The sequence below is a fragment of the Canis aureus genome, chromosome 24, assembly GCF_053574225.1.
Source record: "Canis aureus isolate CA01 chromosome 24, VMU_Caureus_v.1.0, whole genome shotgun sequence".
Classification (NCBI taxonomy): domain Eukaryota; kingdom Metazoa; phylum Chordata; class Mammalia; order Carnivora; family Canidae; genus Canis; species Canis aureus.
In genome coordinates, this window is record NC_135634.1 from 19,151,007 (window position 1) to 19,174,543 (window position 23,537).

Sequence of the window (23,537 nt, forward strand, 5' to 3'; positions counted from 1 at the left end):
AAAAAAACTCTTAAAACTAAATTAAAAAATAAAAAAAACAATTTAAAAATGGGCAAAACCCTGTAAAAACATCTACTGAAGAAAATATACAGATGTCAATTAAGCATTTGAAAAGGTGCTCACCATCATCTCATTATATGCAAATTATATTTGCATATAATGGGAATTGCAAATTAAAACAACAATGAGATCTATTAGAATGGTCAAAATTCAAAACACAACACAAAATGCTGGTGAGGATGTGAAGCAGCAGGAGTTCTTATTCATTGCTTATAGGAATGCAAAATGGTACAGCAACTTGGGAAGACAGTTTGGCAATTATCTTAGTCTTTTTTAGGCTGTACAACAGAATAAAATAGACTGAGTGGCTTGTAAACACAGAAATTATTCCTCACAGTCCTTGAGGCTGAGAAATCCAGGATCAAGGTGTGGGTATGTATGTTGTCTGGTGAGGGCCCTTCCTGATTCACAGCCAGGAATCTTCTCACGGTGTCCTTATTCAACAGAAGAGTGAGGGAGCTCTCTTAGGTCTCTTATATAAGGACATTAATCCCATTTAAGAGTACTTCAACTTCCAAAGGCACTATTTCCTAATTTTATTGCATTGGGGTTTGAGAGTTCGACAAGAATTTTTAGGGGACACAAACTTTCAGTTTCTGGCAGCAGTTTCTTACAGAATTAAATATACTGTTTTGTTTTGTTTAAGATTGTATTTTTAAGTAACCTCTACATTCAATATTAAGCTTGAACTCACAATCTAAAGATCAAGAGTCACACTTTCTGCTGACTGAGCCAGCCAGGTGCATCAGAACTAAATATACTCTTATCATAGAACCCAAAAGTCACCCTCCTTGGTATTCACCCAAATGCGATGAAAACTGATATCCACACAAAACCTACACATCTATGTTTATAGCAGCTTTATTCATAATTGCTAAAACATAGAAACTTATCCCTCCGTAGATGATAAATAAACGATGCTACATTGAGACTATGGAATGTTATTCAGTGCTAAAAACAAATGAGCCATTAAGCCATGAAAAGACAGAGTAGTCTTAAGTGTATATTGCTAAATGAAAAAAAAGAATCTGGAAAATTACATGTTTTATGATTCCAACTATATGACATTTTGGAAAAGACAAAACCACAAAGATAGAAAAAGTAAAAAAGTAGTTACCAGGGGTTGGGAGAGATAAATACGAAGATTTTTAGAGGGTGCCACTATTCTGTGTGATACTATAATGGTATATATATGTCTATCTTTATACATATATCAAAACCCATAGAATGTGCAACACCAAAAGTAAACCCTAAGGGGATAAATTGCAGACTTTGCGTGATGAGGATGTATCAACAACATAGGTTTGTAACAAATATTCCACTTTGGTTCATGTTGTTGATAGTGCTGAAGAATGTATGTGTGTGTGTGTGTGTGTGTGTGCATGTTGGGGCAGTGAGCATATGAGAAATACTTATAGTTCCATGCAATTTTGCTGTGAACCTAAAATTGCTCCAAAAAGTAAGGTCTATTTTTTTAAAATGGGGGTTCCTCCAAAAGCTAAATATAGAATCACCACATGGCCCAGTCATGCCCTTCTTCTGTATAATCCAAAGGAACTGAAAACAGGATTCAAACATATACTTGTACACCTATGCTAATAGCAGAGTTATTCACAAATGCCAAAAGATAGAAACCACCCTAATATTCATCAACAGAGAAATGAATAAACAAAATGATGAGATATGATTCAGTTACAAAAAGGAATGAAGTCCTTACACATGCTACAGCATGGATGAACCTTGAAAATACGCTAAGTGGACTAAGCCAGACACAAAAAAGGACAAGTATTTTATGAATTCACTTAAATGAGCTATCTACAATAGGCAAATTTACAGACACCTAGTAGAATAGAGGTTACTAGGGACTGTGGGGGGAAAAAAACCTGAGAGTTATTGCTAACTGGCTATTATTTGGGATAATGAAAACAAAACATAGATATCTAAACCAAAGGAAATAGATATTCTAATTTAAATGCTATTGCCATGCCCTTTTAATATATTTTAACAGTTTTAAGTATACTCCTTGGCATATTCTAATCTACTTGGGTCAAAACAATCCTAATAGGATTGAAAATACTGATATCCTGGGATCCCTGGGTGGCGCAGCGGTTTAGCGCCTGCCTTTGGCCCAGGGCGCGATCCTGGAGACCCGGGATCGAATCCCACATCAGGCTCCCGGTGCATGGAGCCTGCTTCTCCCTCTGCCTGTGTCTCTGCCTCTCTCTCTCTCTCTCTGTGTGTGACTATCATAAAAAAAAAATAAAAAATATTTAAAAAAAAAAAAACAAAAAAGAAAATACTGATATCCTGTTGATAGCTGTTGACATTTTATGAAAAGATGACAAGTATATTGCATGCCAAGGATTTAATGACAAAGACTGCTCAAACCTTGAATATAAAAAGCAAAATCAAAAATCGTATCTTTGGGATGCCTGGGTGGCTCAGCGGTTGAGTGTCTGCCTTTGCTCAGGTGGTGATCCTAGGGTCCTGGGATGGAATCTTACATCAGGCTCCCTGCTCAGCAGGGGGTCTTCTTCTCCCTCTCCCTCTGCCCCTGCCCCCTGCTATGTGCTCTCTATCTCTATCTCTCTCAAATAAATCAATAAAATCTTTTAAAAAATAAAAATAAAGCTTATGTGCTCTATTGAAAAAGAAAAAGCCCACACAGAACTAGAATGAAAAAAAAAAAAAGAATCCTTGAATAACATCTACAATAAAATTGAGTAATGCAGGGATCCCTGGGTGGCTCAGTGGCTTAGCGCTTGCCTTCAGTCCAGGACATGATCCTGGAGTCCCGGGATCACGTCCCATCAGGCTCCCTGCATGAAGCCTGCTTCTCCCTCTGCCTGTGTCTCTGCGCCTCTCTCTCTCTCTCTCTCTCTGTCTCTCTCTCTGTCTCTCATGAATAAATAAGATTTTTTTTAAAAAAATTAAGTAATGTAGCAATTCCATGGCTTCAAAACATAAACAGATAGCAACAAACCACCAAAAACTGCTAGAGATAAATGGTATCAGTATCTGTGCAAGAGGAAACAGGGAAGAAACAGAGCACCAGAGAGAACTAAAATCCTCAATTACTAAGTGACATTCATTGGGAAACTTCCGTGAGTAAATTTGAGAATAAAATCTGAAACTCCAGCATATTGCACAAGGTGTCTTCAGAAAGATAAAAAGGTAATGAGAAAGATGGTCTCATAAACTCTCAAAAATAACTCTCAAAAATAACTCTCAAACTCTCAGCAAAATCTCTCTTCATGGGAGTGTTAAGATTTAAGCAGTAGATGGGCAAAGAACACAAAGGAAAAAGAGGATACAGATAAAACAAAGTAGAGAGCAGAGACAGGATCAGAATATCTCAGAAAGCAAACTGCCATATATTGTGACTTTTCATAAAAACAAGAGGGTCACCTGGGTAGCTCAGCAGTTGAGCATCTGCCTTTGGCTCAGGGCGTGATCCCAGAGTTCAGAGATCTAGTCCTGCATCCAGCTCCGTGCAGAGAACCTGTTTCTCCCTCTGCCTATGTCTCTGCCTCTCTGTGTCTTCTCATGGATGGATAGATAAAATCTTTAAAAATAATAATTAAAAAAAAACAACAGAAGATGGCACTATAGAGCTGTAAAATTAGCAAAATAAAATTAAATTTTACCTCTTCTTAAAGTTTAGGAAACCGATTTATTTTATTTTATTTTATTTTATTTTATTTTATTTTATTTTTTTGGAAACCGATTTAAAGTAAAAATAAATAATAGAAGCAGATCCATGTTAAATCTTATGCAATGTTAATGTACTTTGTTAAAATAAAGATTAAGAAACCAGAGAAGTTCCCAAAGGAACATAAAAAGACATCAGGAACGTATGCTTGTAAAACAGATGGAAACAACACCCTAATACTTCAAAACTAGTTAAAAGACATTAGAAATTATAGAAAATTGAAAGAACAACATAAGAACCAGAAAAAAAACAGAAATGAGGTAACAGAATTCAGAAAAGAATCACTTCAGGAACAAAGAAAAAAACTAAAAGAAACACAAAAGTGAATAAACACTGTAAAATGTCCTAAGAGAAAAAGGAGGAAAATCAAACAGAAATGAAGAAAGAGATGAAAAATATTCAAGAGAAAGTACAAAAAAAAAAAAAAAAAGAGAGAAAGTACAAATGTAAAAGACAAGCAATGAAGATTTTATACATATATAAATATAAGGCCACAGTAAAATAATATATAGATTTTATAAAATAATGAAATATATAACATAATCATATATAATGTATAGTATAATTACATTTTAATATATATCTCATAAGAGTCATCAAAGAAACAAAGTAAGTAAAAAGAATAAATATTTTTAAATATATTTCAAAAAAAAATTTTAAATATTTTATTTATTTTAGAGAGAGAGAGAGACTGACCAGGAGGAGGAGCAGAGGGAGTAGGAGATAATCTCCATCAGACTCCTTGTGAGCACAGAGCCAGATGTGGGGCTCAATCCCATGGCCCTGAGATCATGACCTGAGCCAAAATGAAGAGTTGGATGTTCAATTGACGAGCCACTCAGTGCACATATCTGGGAAAATTGACCCTGGATGACAAACACTGAAACATATTTTTAAAAATTATTAGACTTTAGGGGCACCTGGCTGGCTCTGTCAGTAAAGCATGCAACTAACTCTTGATCTTGGGGTTGTGAGTTCAAGCCCCACGTTGATTGTGGACCCTACTTTAAAAAAATTTATTAGACTCTTTAAGAAAAAGAAAATATTCTTTGGAGATCCCAAGTACAAGTGATAAAAGAAAATTTATTGTCACCAGGCATTCTTGATAGCAATACCTTATGCCAATAGACATATATTTAAGATAATCACAGAGAAGAATGTGAGCCAGTCATCTCATAACCTGCAAACTTAATTTTCAAACATAAAGGATGTAGAGAAATGATCAAAAACTTGCAGGGAAAAACTCAGAGAATATTGTTGCTATGAACCCTTTCTTCCACTCGATCTTAGCCAAAAGGCCAAGAAGTGATGAACTCTTACTTCCAAATCTACTAGAGAATGATCTTTGGACAACCATAATGGCTGGAATGACATTAATTAACATAAAGAGAATGGTGAGGATTGAATTTTTTTTTTTTGAGGATTGAATTTAATGTAGAACTAAATATATTTTTGGCATTAAGGAAGAGAGTATAGTATTTCATGAATATATGCGCTAAAAATCAGATACAACAAATGTAGAAACAATGGATAAAGGAAAACAGGCAAACACATTTAAAAAAATTACTTTCAGTAATTATGTTGCTATTTTTTGAGTCTACTTTATGCATAATATCGGCTATAGCATATGAAGTATTACATTATGTTCTAATTATATTACTCCTAATGTCCTTGAGAATAAATATTTTCCCTGTGAGAGAAAAAAAAACACAGATCTAAAATAGGATAGTTTCCTGAAATACCTTTAGTCCTAAACTTGAATTGATAGTATCAGTTTGAACTCATGAAATACTTCATGTTTGCAGGCGTGGGAGGATAGATAGAGATACAGATTTCCTAGCTCTGTCTATTGAAGAGAGAGGACTAGAAAACTGATTTCAGGCTTGGGCAGGAAATGTACAATGTCTTGTGACTCTCAAGCCAGTGAGGACACAATCCAACACTATTGGAGTTATGTTTAAATTACTTGAAAGTCAAATTGAAGAGGCTTTCACTTGACAAAGATAAGGCAATATGAGCAATAAATAAAATAATCCCGTTAGACTGAAACACATTTAATGTATTTAGGACCATTAGGTCATCATGATATTTCTTGGAAAAAGTACTGGATACAAGGTCCTTTTACTTGTTGAGTTGTAAGAGTTCTTCGTATATTATAAATAATAGACCTTCTTAGATATGCAATTTGCCAATATTTTCTCCCTTATGATAGGTTGTCTTTATACTTTCTCAATAACTCCTTTTGATACACATTTTTAATTTTGAAGAAGTGCAAATTGTAATCTTTTAAAAAATGTTTGTTTATTTAAGTTATTTATTTATTTATTTATTTATTTATTTATTTATTTAAGTAATCTCTACATCCAACATGGGACTCAAACTCATGACCCTGAGATCAAGAGTTGAAAGTTCTTCCAACTGAGCCAGCCAAGGGTTCCTCAGATTATAATTTCATTGTTCAGATTTTGGTATTGTATCTAAGAAACCACTGGAAAATCTGAGGTCATGAAGATATGACCTGTGTTTTTATCTAAAAGTTTTATAGTTTTCACTCTTTTATTTAGGTCATTAATCCATTGTGAGTTAATTTTTATATGTAAATCACTTGTAAAAATGTACGAATTTCCTTTTTTTTTCCATTTAAATATCCAGTTGTCCCAGAAACACTTGTTAAAGAAACCATTCTTTCTCCATTTTTCCAGAGAAAATAGGTTAGAAAAAAAAGTGTAGGGAAAAAAAAAAAAAGCATGGATGAACCTTGAGGACATTATGCTAGGTAAAATAAGCCAGTCACGAGAAGACAAATATGGTATAATTCCACTTACATGTCAAAATCATAAAGATAGACAGTAGAATGGTGGTTGCCAGGAGCTGCGGGAAGGGGAAATACGGGTTATTGTTTAATGGGTATGGAATTTCAGTTTTACAAGATGAAATATGAGAATAGATGGTAGTGATGGTTGTACAGCAATGTGAATGTATTGAATGCCTCTGAACTATACAGTTAAAAATGATAAGTTTTATATTGTATGTATTTTACCACAAATAGAAAAAAAGAAAGAAAAAAATAATTTTAAAATGTGTCCATCAGCCTTGCACAGTGGCAGTATCGTAGCCAATGAGGTTTATCTGAGGCGCGATTATTGCTAATTGAAAGATGTGTCCATCAGGAGTTCCAAAGGGAAATATTAGAATTGGGGTGAGGCAATATTTTTAAAAAAACAGTTGAGGAATTTCCGGTATTAAAGAAAGATATGCATCTCCAGAATGAAAAAGCATACTTAATTCTGAGCAAGATAATTAAAAACAAATCCTTGTCTAGACAATCTGGGGTAAATGGCAGAACATTTAAGACAAAGAAAAAAAACCTTGAGAGAAATTAAAATGTTTATACAAAAAAATCAAATTAGAATAATTAGGGGAAGCCCCAGTAGCTCAGTGGTTTAGCGTCGCCTTCGGCCCAGGGTGTGATCCTGGGGACTCGGGATCGGTCCCGTGTTGGGCTCCCTGCATGGAGCCTGCTTCTCCCTCTGCCTGTGTCTCTGCCTCTCTCTCTCTGTCTGTCATGAATAAATAAATAAAATCTTAAAAAAAATTATAAACTTCTCATTAGATTCAATCGGTATCTGAATATGATTCAATAGCATAGTTGATGTGCTGGGGAAAATAACTGTCAATTTAGAATTCTATACCTGCTTACTTAAATGATCCTTCAAGAATGAAAGCAAATAAACACTTTTTATGGCAGAGATTGAGGGGGTTTACTTTTCACAGACCCTCACTGAAAGAACTAATAAATGAGACACTCCAATAAGCAGGAGTTTTTTAAAAAGATTTCATTTTCTTAAGTAATCTCTATACCCAATGTGGAGCTTGGACTTACAACTCCAAGATCAAGGGTCATATGCTCCACTGAGTCCCCAGGCACCCCAATCAGCAGAATTTTAAATGGAAACCAAAGAGTGGTATTCGGGAAGCAATGGCAAAAAAAAAAAAAAAAAAAAAAAAAAAGAATATGTGTATATATTTTGGAAAATATAATAACTGTGTACAGCATAAATAAAATAATAGTAAGAATCATGATTAGTCTGAAGAAAGTTAAAATTAAGGTAACCTTTTAACAAAGGACCTAGGCAATTTGGCATCAATGGATCATAAAGCCATAAGGTAAATGTGGATGGAAACTTTTATAATGGGTGAACCAACCTGACATCACCTAGTTTAGTAATCAATTTATTGCTTGTCAGCTTCACATTCACCCTTTGCCTACTCCATGAAATGGATTTGGGTACTTTGTTTTTCCTTCTCCAACTGGCATAATGTTAAATGGGTCAATAGATAGTGCTGAGGAGTTCATTACAAGAGGAAACAGTTTTGCATCTGGTCCAATTGTTTGCTCACCAAGCTTCTATAGTGCTTCCAGAGCCTGTTTCCTGCAACATGTGTGGCTTCTCCAGAAGCAAGCTCCCACAGTGTTTGCAACTTCTACGTGGCCTAGTGCCTGCAGTAAATGGTGACCAGTAGCACCCGACTGGCAGAGTGAATTTCAGCAAGTATAGAGGGGGGATTTTTGTAAGTTGCATTGCCACAACACTGGGAATTCTAGTTAAGTTCCAGTGGACAGATTTCCAGAAAGTTCCACTGGTGGTGCATCACCATAGTGCATTCTCTGCCATTTTGTGAGTTATGGTCATGGCCCACTCAATAAAGTCTGAATTTTACCCTGGCAAGGTGAGGGTGGGTAGGGATGTCTTCCATGGGCACTCTATCTTAGTCGTAAACGTAGTTGCTGTCCCTTATATCTGACATTCCTGTTTTTTCTAGCATTCTCTTCACTTCTTACTAGCCAATCCCTTGTTATTCCAATCTCCTGTTGTAAGGAAAAGGCCAAACTGCAAGGTCTGAGGAAACAGTTCCCACAAGAATTGTCCTCACCTCTGACAACAATTATGAGTTCAGGGGGTTCCCAAACGCACCCTCAAGTTTTAGTAACTTGCTGAACGATTCATAGAATTCACAGAAAGTTATTACATTCACAGTTTATTATGGGGAAAGGATGTAGGTTCAAAGCTACCAAGGGAAGAGATATATTAAGCAGAGTCTGGGGAGGGTCCAAACACATATCTGGTTGTTTTCTCCATGAAGAAACATGGATAGTGTTGTCTTTCCCAGGCACAAAGTATTGCCAATCAAGGAAGCTCATCAAGTTTTTGATGTCCATAGTTTTTATTAGTGATCAATCACATAATGCCCATGAGCCCCTTTCCAGTAGCCAGAATAATACCTAGAGTCTCTATTTCTTCCCCAGGAGTCCCAGGCTTGAGTCCCACATCGGGCTCCCTGCATGGAGCCTCCTTCTCCCTCTGCCTATGTCTCTGCCTGTCTCTTTCTGTGTCTCTCATAAATAAATAAAATCTTTTAAATAAAATAAATCCAAGAAGAAATAAGAATATGTTTTTAAGATTTTATTTTTAAGGGGTGCCTGGGTAGCTGAGTACTTAATTGACTAATTAAGTATCTGACTCTTGATTTCAGCTCAGGTCCTGATTTTAGGGTTGTGAGATCAAGCTCAGTGGGGGATCTGCTGGAGATTCTCTCTCTCTCCCTCTGTCCCTCCCCCTGCTCAAGTCCTTGCTCTTTCTGTCTCTCTCCCTCCAAAATTAAGTAAATAAATCTAATTTTTTTTATTTTTAAGTAATCCCTATAATATGGGGCTTGAACTTAAAATCCTGTTGTACCCTGAAAATAGGAATATTTTTATTTTTATTTATTTATTTATTTTTAAAGATTTTATTTATTTATTCATGAGAGACGAGAGAGAAAGAGAGGCAGAGACACAGGCAGAGGGAGAAGCAGGCTCCATGCAGGGAGCCCGACGTGGGACTCGATCCTGGGTCTCCAGGATCAGACCCTGGGCTGAAGGCAGGCGCTAAACTGCTGAGCCACCCGGGCTGCCCCCCAAAAATAGGAATATTTTTTAAACTTTTAAAGAAATTAAATCAATAGTTCCCGGAGGCCGGCGAGCGGCGCGAGGAGCCGCGGCTGGGGCGGTTGCCCGCGGCGGCCGCAGGGAGACGAGCCCGGCAGCATGATCCCGCTGGAGAAGCCGGGCGGCCGCGCCTCCCCCTCGGCCGGCGCGGCGGGGGCGGGGGCGGGGGCGGGCCGGGGCGTGCGCGCGGCGCGGAGGGCGCCCCCCGGCAGGGCTGGCGGGCTGCTCACGGAGATCCGCACGGCGGTCCGCAGCGAGCCCTTCCAGGACGGCTACAGCCTGAGCCCGGGCCGGGAGCTGGGCAGGGGGAAATTTGCAGTGGTGAGGAAATGTATAAAGAAAGACTCTGGAAAGGAATTTGCAGCAAAGTTCATGAGAAAAAGAAGAAAAGGCCAAGATTGTCGGATGGAAATAATTCATGAGATTGCTGTTCTTGAACTAGCACAGGACAATCCTTGGGTCATTAATTTACATGAAGTCTATGAAACTCCATCAGAAATGATCTTAGTTCTGGAATATGCTGCTGGAGGTGAGATCTTTGACCAGTGTGTTGCAGACAGAGAAGAAGCCTTTAAAGAAAAAGATGTTCAAAGACTCATGAGGCAGATATTAGAAGGTGTCCGCTTTTTACATGCTCATGATGTAGTTCATCTTGATTTGAAGCCTCAGAACATTCTGCTGACCAGTGAATCTCCACTGGGTGACATAAAGATAGTCGATTTTGGTCTTTCACGAATAATGAAGAACAGTGAAGAGCTCCGAGAAATTATGGGTACTCCGGAATATGTAGCTCCTGAAATTCTTAGTTATGATCCTATCAGCATGGCGACGGACATGTGGAGCATTGGAGTGTTAACATATGTCATGCTCACAGGAATATCACCTTTTTTAGGTGATAATAAACAAGAAACCTTCCTAAACATCTCTCAGATGAGTTTAAGTTATTCTGAGGAAGAATTTGATGTTGTGTCCGAGTCAGCTATTGACTTCATCAAGACACTTTTAGTTAAGAAACCTGAAGATCGAGCCACAGCTGAAGAATGTCTAAAACACCCGTGGTTGACAGCAGTATTCAGGATCCTTCGTTCAAGGTGAAAGGGGCATTAGCAGAAGCCAATGCACTCCAAGAAGGTGATTCTGTGCCTGAAATTAATTCAGATACTCAGAAACCAGAAACCGAGGAATCAGTTGTAACAGAGGAGTTAATTGTATTTACTTCATATACTTTAGGACAATGCAGACAGTCTGAAAAAGAGAAAATGGAGCAAAAGGCCATTTCCAAACGATTTAAATTTGAAGAACCTTTGCTACAAGAAATTCCAGGAGAATTTATCTACTGAGCAGTACTTCCCTTTAGACCTTTCAGATTTCTACATTGAAAACATTATTATTATTTATGGACTTCTGGCCAAATGGTACATGTACTAAAAGTGGATAAACCAGGTATCACTGATAGAAACTGAAATAACTTTGTCATACTTGTGGAGTTAGGGATCTCAAGACAGATTTATAAAGTTGCCAACCGGGAGTTTTAACGGGTAAAGTTAATCTGTGTCAATGTTATCTTTAAGAAGGGAGATGTTTGAACCTTTTATTTCTAAATCTTGTTTCTCCAGAGTGAAAATTTGTTATGCAAAGATATCTGTATTTACTTTCTTTAAAAATCCAAGGAGAAGTGCCAAATTAACATCTCTGTAAATCTATGTTGCATTATTCATGTGTATATATATCTGTCTATATGTATGTTGGTATCTTTACTAAAATTGATACTTTTTCACTTTGGATTTTTTTTGGGGGGGGGGCGGAGTAGGCTTTTAATTAGGTATCTTCCAAATTTTGAGTCCCAGAATAACATCCACTGTAGTTTGATGATGTCTTATTTTTACATTTTATTACTGCTCCATATTGACTTGATTTGACTTCTGTTGTCTATTTTTTGCCTAATGCTTGTAACCCTATCAGCGAAGAGCCCTGGCTTTTTTTTTTTTTTTTTTTTTTTTAATTCATTTTCACTAATAAGAGTGGTGTTGATTTTTCACCTCCGATTTTTCTGGTTTTAAGGTCCAGGTTAAGTAATCCCATAACATGAAACCCGTGCTGACTACTCAGCCCTTTCCCTCGCCACGCCATCCTTGGCTGCTCTCTCTGAGGAGGCTGTGCCCCTGCCACCTCCTCACATGCTTGTCACCTAATTTTGGTCACTTGCAAGTGTCAGTGTGATCTGATCAACACAGTGGTTGCTTTGGTCAGTGAAAAGACGCTATTCTATTGTTTTTGTTAGTAAAATCCCCCAGAGAGAGGGGTAAGAGATGAGACATATTCAGCCTAAGCCATGGAGCCTCTACTACTTTGGAGTTTATGAGTCCTCCGGCTATACTAGTAACTGTTATAAAATGCCAAAATATTTATAGACTTCTATTTTGTTAAAAAATTTGACATTGGATACGTTGTCATCGGTTCCCAGAAGACTTACAAGAATATGCTCAACAGAATTTAGTTTAATGAAGATTGAACATTTCAATTGTACGTAGGCCCCACAGTGAACAGTAAATTCCTGTGAAAAAAATGAAAAAGTGTATGCTGTGTAACTTAAAGCAACTAAATATCGTTCTCACACACACACACACAAAAAAAAAGAAATTAAATCAATAACCAAAAGTCTCCAAAAAGTAACAGTTTCCGATATTTTTAAGATAATGTTTTTTATTTTGAAATAATTTCATACTTATAAAGAGTTGTATCTGTACAAAAATGTCCTGCATACTCTTATACTCAGATTCATTGCTAACATTTTGCAACATCTGCTTTGTTGCTTTTCTCACCATATATGCACATGTTTGTTTTTTTCCAGAATGATTGGAGTCAGATGCAGACATAATGTTGTTTTGTCCTTAAATGCTTCAGCATGTATTAAATTACAAGGGTATCCTCTTTCATAAATATAAATGAATTATCAAAGACATCCAGATGGCCACAGACACATGAAAAGGTGCACTCATCATCAAGGAAATGCAAATCAAAGTTGCAATGAGATATCACCTCACACTTGTCAGAATAGCCAAAATAAAAAACACAAGAAACAACAAGTATTGGCGAGTATGTGGAGAAAAAGGAACTCTTGTGCACTGTTTTTGGGAATGCAAACTGGTACAGCCACTCTGGAAAACAGTATGTAGGCTCCTGAAGAAACTAAAAATAGTCAAAATGAGCACAAGGTGATGTGTGGAAATGCTGAATTACAATATCATACACCTGAAACTAATACAACACTATATATTATCTAACTGGAATTAAAATAAAACTTACACTAAAAATAGAATTACCATATGATCCAGAAATTCCACTAAGTATTTACAGAAGGAATACAAAAACATTAATTCAAAAAGATATATGAATCCCTATGTTTATTGCAGCATTATTTATAACATCCAAATTATGGAAGCAACTCAAGTGTCTATTGATGGATGAAAGGACAAAAAAAGATACATATATATAGATATATAGATATATGTCTCAACATGGATGGAACTAGGGGATACAATGCTAAGTGAAATTAGAGAAATACCATATGATTTCACTTATATGCATATTTTAAGAAACAAATGCCCAACGAAAAAAGAGACAAACCAAAGAAACAGGCTCTTAGGTATAGAGAACAAAGCAAAGATACAGCAAAGAGGATGGGATGTTACTCTTTTAATTAGGTTGCATTATGTATGGATCCCTCTCTGCAGATTGGAGACAGGTACTCTTTGCTGGCTCAATGAAGTAAGTAGCCATTTTGAGGAAGTCCACATGGCGAGGAACTGTGGGCAACATCTAGGATTTTCAGTCGGACTTCTACCTGACAGCCATCAAAAATCTGGGGCACTCAGTCAGATGGCCTCAAGGAAATGAATTCTGTAAACACCTGAATGATTCCCCAGTCAACACTACAGGTGAGAATTCAGCTTGGCCAGTAACTTAATTGCAGCCTTGGGAGACTCTGAAGCAGAGGACCCAACTAAGCCATACCTATAGTTTCTAGCCACAGAAACCGGGGAATAACACTGCCTTTAAAAGAAGAAGAAAAAGAAGAAGAAGGAGAAGAAGAAGGAGAAGAAGAAGAAGAAGAAGAAGAAGAAGAAGAAGAAGAAGAAGAAGAAGAACGAGGAGGAGGAAGAGGAGGAGGAGAAGGAGAAGGAGAAGGAGAAGGAGAAGAAGAAGAAGAAGAAGAAGAAGAAGAAGAAGAAGAAAATTAATTCTTTCATTGTTATTTAGGACATAAGTCCAAAATCAGGTTAACTGGCCAAAGCAAGGTGTTATCAGGGCTGTGCTTCCTCTGGAGGCTCAAGTAAAAAATATAGTCCTTACCATTTCCAGCTTCTGATGAATATGACATGTCTTAATTTGTAGTGATATCATTCTAATATTTACCTCTCTATGGTCACATTACTTTCCTCTCCTCTGTGTGTCAAATCATATTATAAAGATCCTTCTTTCGGTAGCCCGGGTGGCTGAGTGGTTTAGCTCTGCCTTCAGCCCAGGGCCTGCCTGATCTTGGAGACCCGGGGTTGAGTCCCACATTGGGCTCCCTGCATGGAACCTCTTCTCCCTCTGCCTGTGTGATGTTAAAATATCAATAATTAATATTATTATTAAAATAAATATTATATAATTATTAATATTATATAATATATAATATATTATAATATTATTATAAATATTATTATAAATATTATAATATTTATATAATATATAAATATTATTAAAATAATTAATAATATTATTAAAATAAAATCTTTAATATTAGATTTCTCTTTTTCTCTTTCTCTGTGTGTCTCATGAATAAATAAATAAAATCTTAAAAAAAAAAGATCACTCTTAATAAGGATACATGTGAATGCATTTAGGGCCCACACTGATAATCACATACTGTCCCTTTTTCAATGTCTTTGATGTAATCACATTTGCAAATCTCTGCCATATAGGAAACATTTACAGATTTTAGGGATTAGGTTATGCAGGTTATTATTAGGTTTCTTGGTTTTTTACACTATTCAAATTGCCTATTTATCTTATATGATTTTGGCAAATTGTGTCTTTTGAGGAATTAGTTCATTTCACCTATGTTATCAAAAATTGTGGTCATGGAGGTTTTTTTTCTTATTAAACTTTTTTTAAGATTTTATTTATTTATTCAGGAGAGATATAGAGATAGAGATAGATAGATAGAGAGAGAGAGAGAGAGAGAGACAGAGGAGACACAGGCAGAGGGAGAAGCAGGCTCCCTGCAGGGAGCCCAACGCGAACTCCATCCCAGGTCTCCAGGATCAGGCCCTGGACTGAAGGTGGCGCTAAACTGCTAAGCCACCGGGCTTCCCATTTTCTCATTAAACTTTTGTTTTAATGGGTCTCCAAATTCTGTGACAGATTTTTGGTCATTTCCATTAAAAAGTACTGATTTTAAAAGCTAATAACTTAAAACTGCCACACACACACAGAAAAAAAAAAAAAGGTCCACAGAACATTCTCCTTTCCTTCTGTAGGTTTTACGATGCATTGTTATAATTAATTAGTCTTTTACTATTAAACTTAAATGGCCAATTGACACAGAACATCTGAGGCAGTTCTTCCACTGCTGATTAAGACTGGGGTGGTGGTGAGCGGGGGAGGGGGTGGAATCCCTGGGTGGCTCAGCGGTTTGACGCCTGCCTTTGGCCCAGGGCACGATCCTGGGGTCCCCGGATTGAATCCCGCGTCAGGCTCCCAGCATGGAGCCTGCTTCTCCCTCTTCCTATGTCTCTGCCTCTCTCTCTCTCTCTATCATTAATAATAATAATAATAATAATAATAATAATAATAATAATAAAAGACTGGGGTGGTAGGGGGCAGCCCCGGTGGCTTAGCAGTTAGCGCCGCCTTTAGCCCAGGGCATGATGCTGGAGACCCAGGATGGAGTCCCATGTTGGGCTCCCTGCATGGAGCCTATTTCTCCCTCTGCCTGTGTCTCTGCCTCTCTCTGTCTCTCATGAATAAATAAAATTAAAAAAAAAAAAAAAAGACTGGGGTGGTAGGTATTGGGGATAATATTCATTTAGCATTCTGAGCTTTCTGGGCAGACTTGGTGACTTTGCCAGCTCCAGCTGCCTTCTTGTCCACTGCATTGATGACGCCCACAGCTAATAGCAAACGGCCCAAAGGAGGATAGTCAGAGAAGCTCTGAACACATAGGTTTGCCAGGAGCCATATCAACAATGGCAGCATCCCCAGATTTCAAGAACTTGGGACCATCTTCCAGCTTTTATCCAGTACGACGATCTATCTTCTCCTTCATCTCAGCAAACTTGCAAGCAATGTGAGCTGTGTGACAATCCAGCACAGGTGCATATCCAGCACTGGTTTGGCCTGGATGGTTCAGGATCCAGGCCGTGAAGCCAGCTGCTTCCATTGGTGGGTCATTTTTGTTGTCACCAGCCACATTGCCACGATGAACATCTTTGACAGGAAAAGGAAAAGGAGGGAAACTAAGTGGAGAAAAATTAGAGAGGAAGAGAAACCATGAGAGACTCCTAACTGTGGGAAACAAACAAAGAGTTGCAAAAGGGGAGGATGATGGGGGGATGGGGTGACTGGGTGACGGCACTAAGGAGGGCACTCGATGGGATGAGCACTGGGTGTTATACTATATGTTGGCAAAGTGAATTTAAATTTAAAAAAATTTAAAGATTTTTAAAAATTTATTTATTCATGAGAGAGAGAGAGAGAGAGAGAGAGAGGCAGAGATACAGGCAGAGGGAGAAGCAGGCTCTATGCAGGGAGCCTGACGGGGGACTCGATTCGAGGACTCCAGGACCACACTCTGGGCCGAAGGCAGGTGCTAAACCGCTGAGCCACCCAGGGATCCCCCTAAATTTTTTTAAATACCAATAAAAACAAGAATTATGCTAAATCTATTCTGCCTGTGTTCTATAGATGGAACAACAAAACCTGGATGACATCATATCTATTTACAATGTGGTTTACTGAATATTTTAAGCCAACTATTGAGACCTATGGCTTAAAAACAAAAAAGATTTCTTTCAAAAATATTACTACCCAAAAAAAAAAAATATATTACTACCCACTAACAATGCACTTGGTCATCTAAGAGCTCTAATGGAGATGTACAATAAGATCAATGTAGTCTTCTTCATGCCTGCTGACACAACATCCATCCTGTAGCCCATGAGTCAAGAAGTAATTTTGATTTTCAACATCTATTCTGCGGATTCCATGGACCAAGGAGTAATTTCAACTTTCTTTTCAAAAGATTTTATTTATTTTTATTTATTTGACCGAGAGAGAAAGTGCACAAGCAGGGGAAGCAGCAGGCAGAAGGAGAGGGAGAAGCAGGCTCCCCACTGAGCAAAGAGCTCAATGTGGGGCTCAATCCCAGGATTCTGGGATTATGATCCAAGATGATGGCAGATGTTCAGTAGACTGAGCCACTCAGGCACCCCTAATTTTGATTTTCAAGTCTTACTTCAGAAGTACCTTTGATAAGGCCATAGCTGCCATAGATAGGCATTCCTCTGATGAATCTGGACAAAGTAAATTGAAAACTTTCTGGAAAAGATGCACCATTCAAAATGCCATTAAGAACATTTGTGATTCATGGGATGAGGTCAAACTATCACAATTAACAGGAGTTCAGAAGTTGATTCCAAACCTCATGGATGACTCTGGGTTCAGAGTTTGAAGACTTCTGTGGAAGAAGTAAGGCTGATGTGGTGGAAACAGCAATAGAACTAGAATTAGAAGTTGGAAAAAAAAAAAGAAGTCGGGTCTGAAAATCTGACTGAATTGCTGCAAATTCATGGTAAAACTTGAACAGATATTGATTTACTTCTCATGGATGAGCAAAGAAAGTGGTTTCTTGAGACGGAATTTACTGCTGGTATAGATGCTATGAAGACTGTTGAAATGACAACAAAGGGGGTGCCCGGGTGGCTCAGTGGTTGACCATCTGCCGTTGGCTCAGGGCATGATCCTGGGGTTCTGGGATCGAGTCCCACACCTAGCTCCCCACAGGGAGCCTGCTTCTCCCTTTGCCTATGTCTCTGCCTCTCTCTGTATGTCTCTCATGAATAAATAAATAAAATCTAAAAAAAAAAGAAATTACAACAAAGGATTTAAAATATTACATAAGTTTAGTTGGTAAGGCAGTAACAGAGTTTAAGAGGACTGACTCCACCCATGGGTAAAATGCTATCAAATAGTATCACACGCTACAGAGAATTTATTCATGGAAGGAAAAGGCTATTGATGTGACAAACTTCAACATTGTCTTATTTTAAGAAATTGCCACAGACACCCCAACCTTCAGCATCCACCACCTGACTAGTCAGCAGCCATCAACATCCAGGCGGGACCCTCCACCAGCAAAAATATTACAACTTTCTGAAAACTCAGATAATGGTTAGCATTTTTTAGCAATACAGTATTTTTTTGTTTTGTTTTGTTTTCAGTATTTTTAAATTAAGTATGCACATTGTTTTTTAGGCATGATTCTATTGCATAATAATATTTTAAAAATATTTTATTTATTCATGAGAGACAGAGAGAGAGTGAGAGAGAGAGGCAGAGGGAGAAGCAGGCTCCATGCAGAGAGCCTGATGTGGGAATTGATCCTGGGACTCCAGGATCATGCCCCGGGCCAAAGGCAGCCACTTAACCAGTGAGCTACCTAGGATTCCCCAACATAGTTAATAATCTACAGTATAGTGTAAATATAACTTTTATATGCACTGGTAAGCAAAAAAATTAATTTAACTCATTTTATTGCAATATTTGTTTTATCGCAGTAATCCAGAACCAAATCCACAATATCTCCAAGATATGCCTGTATTTCTCTACTTACTTTTGGTCTGGTTGTTCTATACATTAATGTGAATAGTGTATTGAAGTCTCTAACTATTATTGTGCAACTATTTCTCCTTACCAATTTGTCAGTTTCTGATTTATATAGTTGGATGGACGGTCTCTCAGTGCATAAATCTTGATAATTATTGAATCTTGTTGCTGTACTGAACCTCATATTTATATATAATATCCTTTATCTCTACTGTATATTTTGTATTTACAGTCTATTTTTTAAAGATTTTATTTATTTATTCATGTGAGACACAGAGAGAGATTGAGAGGCAGAGACACAGGAAGATGGAGAAGCAGGCTCCATGCAGGGAGCCTGACCTGGGACTCCATCCCAGGTCTCCAGGACCACACCCTGAACTGAAGGCGGCGCTAAACCGCTGAGCCACCTGGGCTGCCCTATCGTCTTTTTTTTTTTTTTTTTTTTTCCCTACAGTCTATTTTGATATGAGTTTAGCCATTCCTCTCTTTTGTTTACCATCTGCAAGGAATATCTTTTTGCATCCTTTTACTTTCAACCTTTTTGTGTTTTTGAACCTAAAATGAGTCTGTTATAGAAAGCATAGCATATGTTTTTATCCATTCTGCCAATCTGTGTCTTTTGAGTGAAGAATTTACATTTACATGTAATTACTGATAAAGTGGGACTGAATTCTGTCATTGTATTATTTGTTTTATATTTGTCCTATAGCACTATTATCCTTCACTTTCTGTGTTACTGCTTTCTTTTTGTTTAATTTATGTAGTGAAGTGTTAAAATTCCTTTCTCATTTTTTGTGTATATTCCATAGTTATTTTCTTTGTGGTTTCCATGAGGATTACATTAACATTCTAAGTTAACACTCTAATTTGAATTTATACTAGCTTAACTTCAATAATGTACAGAAACTGCTCCTCTACAACTTCATCCGCACCCTTTTCAGTTGTTGTCACAACGTCACAACAACATTCTCCATTGTTTGCTCAAAAACGTAAACTAAAAATTGTTTAAAATGCATTAGTCTCACGGGGACACCTGAGTGGCTCGGTGGTTTAGCGGCTGCCTTTGGCCCAAGGCGTGATCTTGGAGTTCCGGGATCGAGTCCCATGTCGGGCTCCCTGTATGGAGCCTGCTTCTCCCTCTGCCTGTGTCTCCCTCTCTCTGTGTCTCTCTGTGTTTCTCTGTGTCTCTGGTGAATAAATAAATAAAGTCTTAAAAAAATACATTATTCTCATAAATTATTTTTTGTGTTTTTATTTAAATTCCAATTAGTTAATATACAGAGATATATTAGTTTCAGGTGTACAATACAGTGATTCAGCATTTCAATACTTCACCTGGTGGTCATCATAAGAGTAATCCTAAATCCCCATAACCTATTTAACCCATCTTTCCACATATTTCTCTTCCAATAACCATCAGTTTCTCTATAGTTAAGAGTTTATTTCTTGGTTGGACTCTCTCTCTTTTCCCCCTTTCACTCATTTGTTTTCTTTCTTAAATTCCACATATGAGTGAAATCATATGGTATTTTTCCACATGGACAGTCCATCAAACTATATAAATCTTTCTCTGATTATTTTGCTTAGCGTATTACTCCAGCTCCATTTGTGTCATTGCACATAGATTTCACTCTTTTTTATGGCTGAGTAATACTGCATTGTATATATTCAGTATGTACATACACGATATATACACATACACAATATATACATATATATATACCACGTCTTCTCTCTCCATTAATCAATCAGTGGACACTCAGGATTTTTCCATAATTTGGCTTTTTTAGATAATGCTATAATAAACATTGGGATGCATGTATCACTTTGAATCAGTATTTTTGTATTTTTTTTTTTTTTAAGATTTATTTATGAGAGACACAGAGAGAGAGAGAGAGAGAGAAAGGCAGAGACACAGGCAGAGGGAGAAGCAAGCTCCATGCAGGGAGCCCGACGCTGGACTCGATTCCCAGTCTCCAGGATCACGCCCTGGACTGAAGGCGGTGCTAAACCGCTGAGCCACCGGGGCTGCCCAGTATTTTTGTATTCTTTGGATAAATACCTAGTAGTGTGATTGCTGGATTGTAGGATAGTTCTACTTTTAACTTTTTGAGGAACCTCCATACTGTTTTCCTTTTTTTTAAATTTGTTTACCGCAATTTTTTTAAAGATTTTATTTATTCATTCATGAGATACACACAGAAAGAGGCAGAGACACAGGCAGAGGGAGAAGCAGGCTCCACGCAGGAAGGCTGATGTAGGACTCTATCCTGGGACTCCAGGATCACGCCCTGGGCCAAAGGCAGGCACTACACCGCTAAGCCACCCAGGGATCCTCCTCTCCATACTATTTTCCATAGTGACTGTACCAGTTTGCATTCCTGCCAACAGTGCAAGAGGGGTCTCCTTTCTCCACAACCTCATAACATCTGTTGTTTCTTGTGTTGTTGATTTTAGCCATTCTGACAGGCATGAGCTGATAGCTCATTGTAATTTTGATTTGCATTTCCCTGATGATGAGTGATGTTGAACATCTTTTCATGCATCTGCTGGCTATCTGGATATCTTCTTTGGAGAAATTCTGTTCATGTCTTCTGCCAATTTCTTTCTTAATTGGATTATTCATTTTTGGGGTGTTGAGTTTTTAAAGTATTTTAAGTATTTTGGATATAACCCTTTATTGAATATGTCATTTGCAAATATCTCCTCCCATTCCATAGATTGCCTTTTAGTTTTGTTGATTGTTTCCTTTGCTGTGCATAAGCTTTTTATTTTGATGAAGTTCCAATAGTTTATTTTTGCTTTTGTTTACCTTGCCTCAGAGGACATCTAGAAAGAAGTTGCTAGAGCTGAGGTCAAAGAGATTACTGCCTGTGTTCTCCTCTAGGATTTTTATGGTTCCAGGTCTCACAATCAGGTCTTTAATCCATTTTGAATGTATGTTTGTATGGTGTAAGAAAGTGGTCCAGTTTCATTCTTTTGCATATTGCTGTTGAGTTTTCCCGGTATGTTTGTTGAAGACAGTCTTTTTCCCATTGAATATTCTTTCCTGTTGTTGAAGATTAATTGACCATATAATTGTGAGTTTATTTCTAGTTTTTCTATTCTGTTTTGTTGATCTACGGGTCTATTTTTGTTTCAGTACCATACTGTTTTGATTACTACAGCTTTAGTAGTGATGTATGTAACTTTATGTTCAGAACTATGATGCCTCCAGCTTTATTTTTCCTTTTCAAGATTCCTTTGGCTATTCAGGTTCTTTTGTGGTTCCAAACAAATTTTAAGATTGTTCTAGCTTGGGCAGCCTGGGTGGCTCAGCAATTTAGTGCCACCTTCAGCCCGGAGCCTGATCCTGGAGATCCAGGATTGCGTCCCATGTCAGGCTCCCTGTGTGTGTGTGTCTCTCATGAATAAATATATAAAATCTTAAAAAAAAAAAAAAAAAGATTGTTCTAGCTCTGTGAAAAATGCTGTTGGTATTTTGATAGGGATTGCATTAAATGTGTAGACTGCTTTGGATAGTACAGACATTTATTTTATTTTAAGATTTTATTTATTTATTCATGAGAGACGCACAGAGAGAGAGGCAGAGACACAGGCAGAGGGAGAAGCAGGCTCCACGTAGGGAGCCTGATGTGGGACTGGATCCCTGGACTCCAGGACCACGCCCTGGGCGGAAGGCAGGTGCTAAACCACTGAACCACCCAGGGATCCCCAGTACAAACATTTAAACGGTATTGTTCTTCCAATCTATGAGCATAGAAAGTCTTTCCATAGTCTTCTAAATGATTTAGAAAATAACATTTAAGTTTGCAAACCGGGACTCCTGGGTGGCTCAGTGGTTGAGCATCTTCCTTTGGCTCAGGTCATGATTCTGAGGTCCTGGGGTCAAGTCCCATCAGGTTCCCCCTTGGGAGTCTGCTTCTCCCTCTGCCTGTCTCTGCCTCTCCGTGTCTCTCATGAATAAATAAATAAAATATTTTTAAAAATTGCAAACCAAAGCTCCAGTAATACCAGCATTTGCACTAATAATTGTTTATTTTTTCTGAAATGTAGTAAGTAGTCTTTTAAATCAGGTAGAAAACAAAACAATGGTTTGTATACAATAACACTAGCCTTTAAATCATCCTTGTATTTACCTTTTTTGAGATCTTTCTCTATACAGCTTTGAGTTATTGCCTAATGTCTGCTTATTTCACAGTGAAGGACTCTCTTGAGCCTTTCTTGCTTGGCAAGTCTAGTGGTCATGAACTCTCAACTTATGTTTATCTGGGACTTTCTTGATTTCTTTCCCACTTTTGGATAAATGTTTTCCCTGATATAGGATTCGTGGCTAACAGTTTTTTTGTTTTTGCACTTTGACCATATTGGCTTACTACAAGGATTCCCTATATGTGATGATATACTTCTTAACTACTGCTTTCAGAATTCTTGTTTTGTGTTTGTCTTTTAAAAGTTTAATTATAATGTATCCCAGTTTAGATTTCTTTGAGTTCTTTTTACTTGGGGTTCATTGATCTTTTTTATATTCATGTTTTCATCAAATTGGTGAAGCTTTCAGCCATTGTTTCTTCAAATACTTTCTCAGTCCCTCTCTTTCTTTTCCTTCCGGGACTCTCACAAAGCATATGCCAGTATTTGATGGTGTTTTATAGGTCCTTTAGGCTCTATTTGCTTTTCTTTAATCTTTCTTCTGTTTCTCAGCATCCATTATTCCATTGTCCTATCTTCAAGTTCACTGATTCTATCTCCAGCCTCCTCAAATCTGCCTTCGAATTCCTCTAGCAAAATTTACAATTCCATATTGTACTTTTTAGCTCCAGAATTTGTTTGGCTTTCTTTTTAGATTGTATATCTCTTTATTGATAGTTACATTGTTGTTCACACATTATTTTGTTTACT

General features: G+C 37.5%; 1 protein-coding gene, 1 non-coding gene and 1 pseudogene across 2 annotated transcripts in view; 2 read left to right on the plus strand and 1 right to left on the minus strand.

Annotated features, from left to right (window-relative positions):
* Positions 1-23,537, minus strand: part of LOC144296609 (uncharacterized) — a 47,056-nt gene that overhangs the window by 14,727 nt on the left and 8,792 nt on the right. The window contains exon 4 of the mRNA XM_077869702.1: positions 6,598-6,643. Within this exon, the coding sequence (XP_077725828.1) occupies positions 6,598-6,643 (46 nt within the window). The remainder of the gene's footprint in view (positions 1-6,597; positions 6,644-23,537) is intronic.
* On the plus strand, positions 6,862-6,999 carry LOC144296641 (U4 spliceosomal RNA). Its single transcript, XR_013363663.1, has one exon. It is a non-coding gene; the product is annotated as a U4 spliceosomal RNA (small nuclear RNA).
* On the plus strand, positions 9,804-12,334 carry LOC144295863 (serine/threonine-protein kinase 17A pseudogene; annotated as a pseudogene).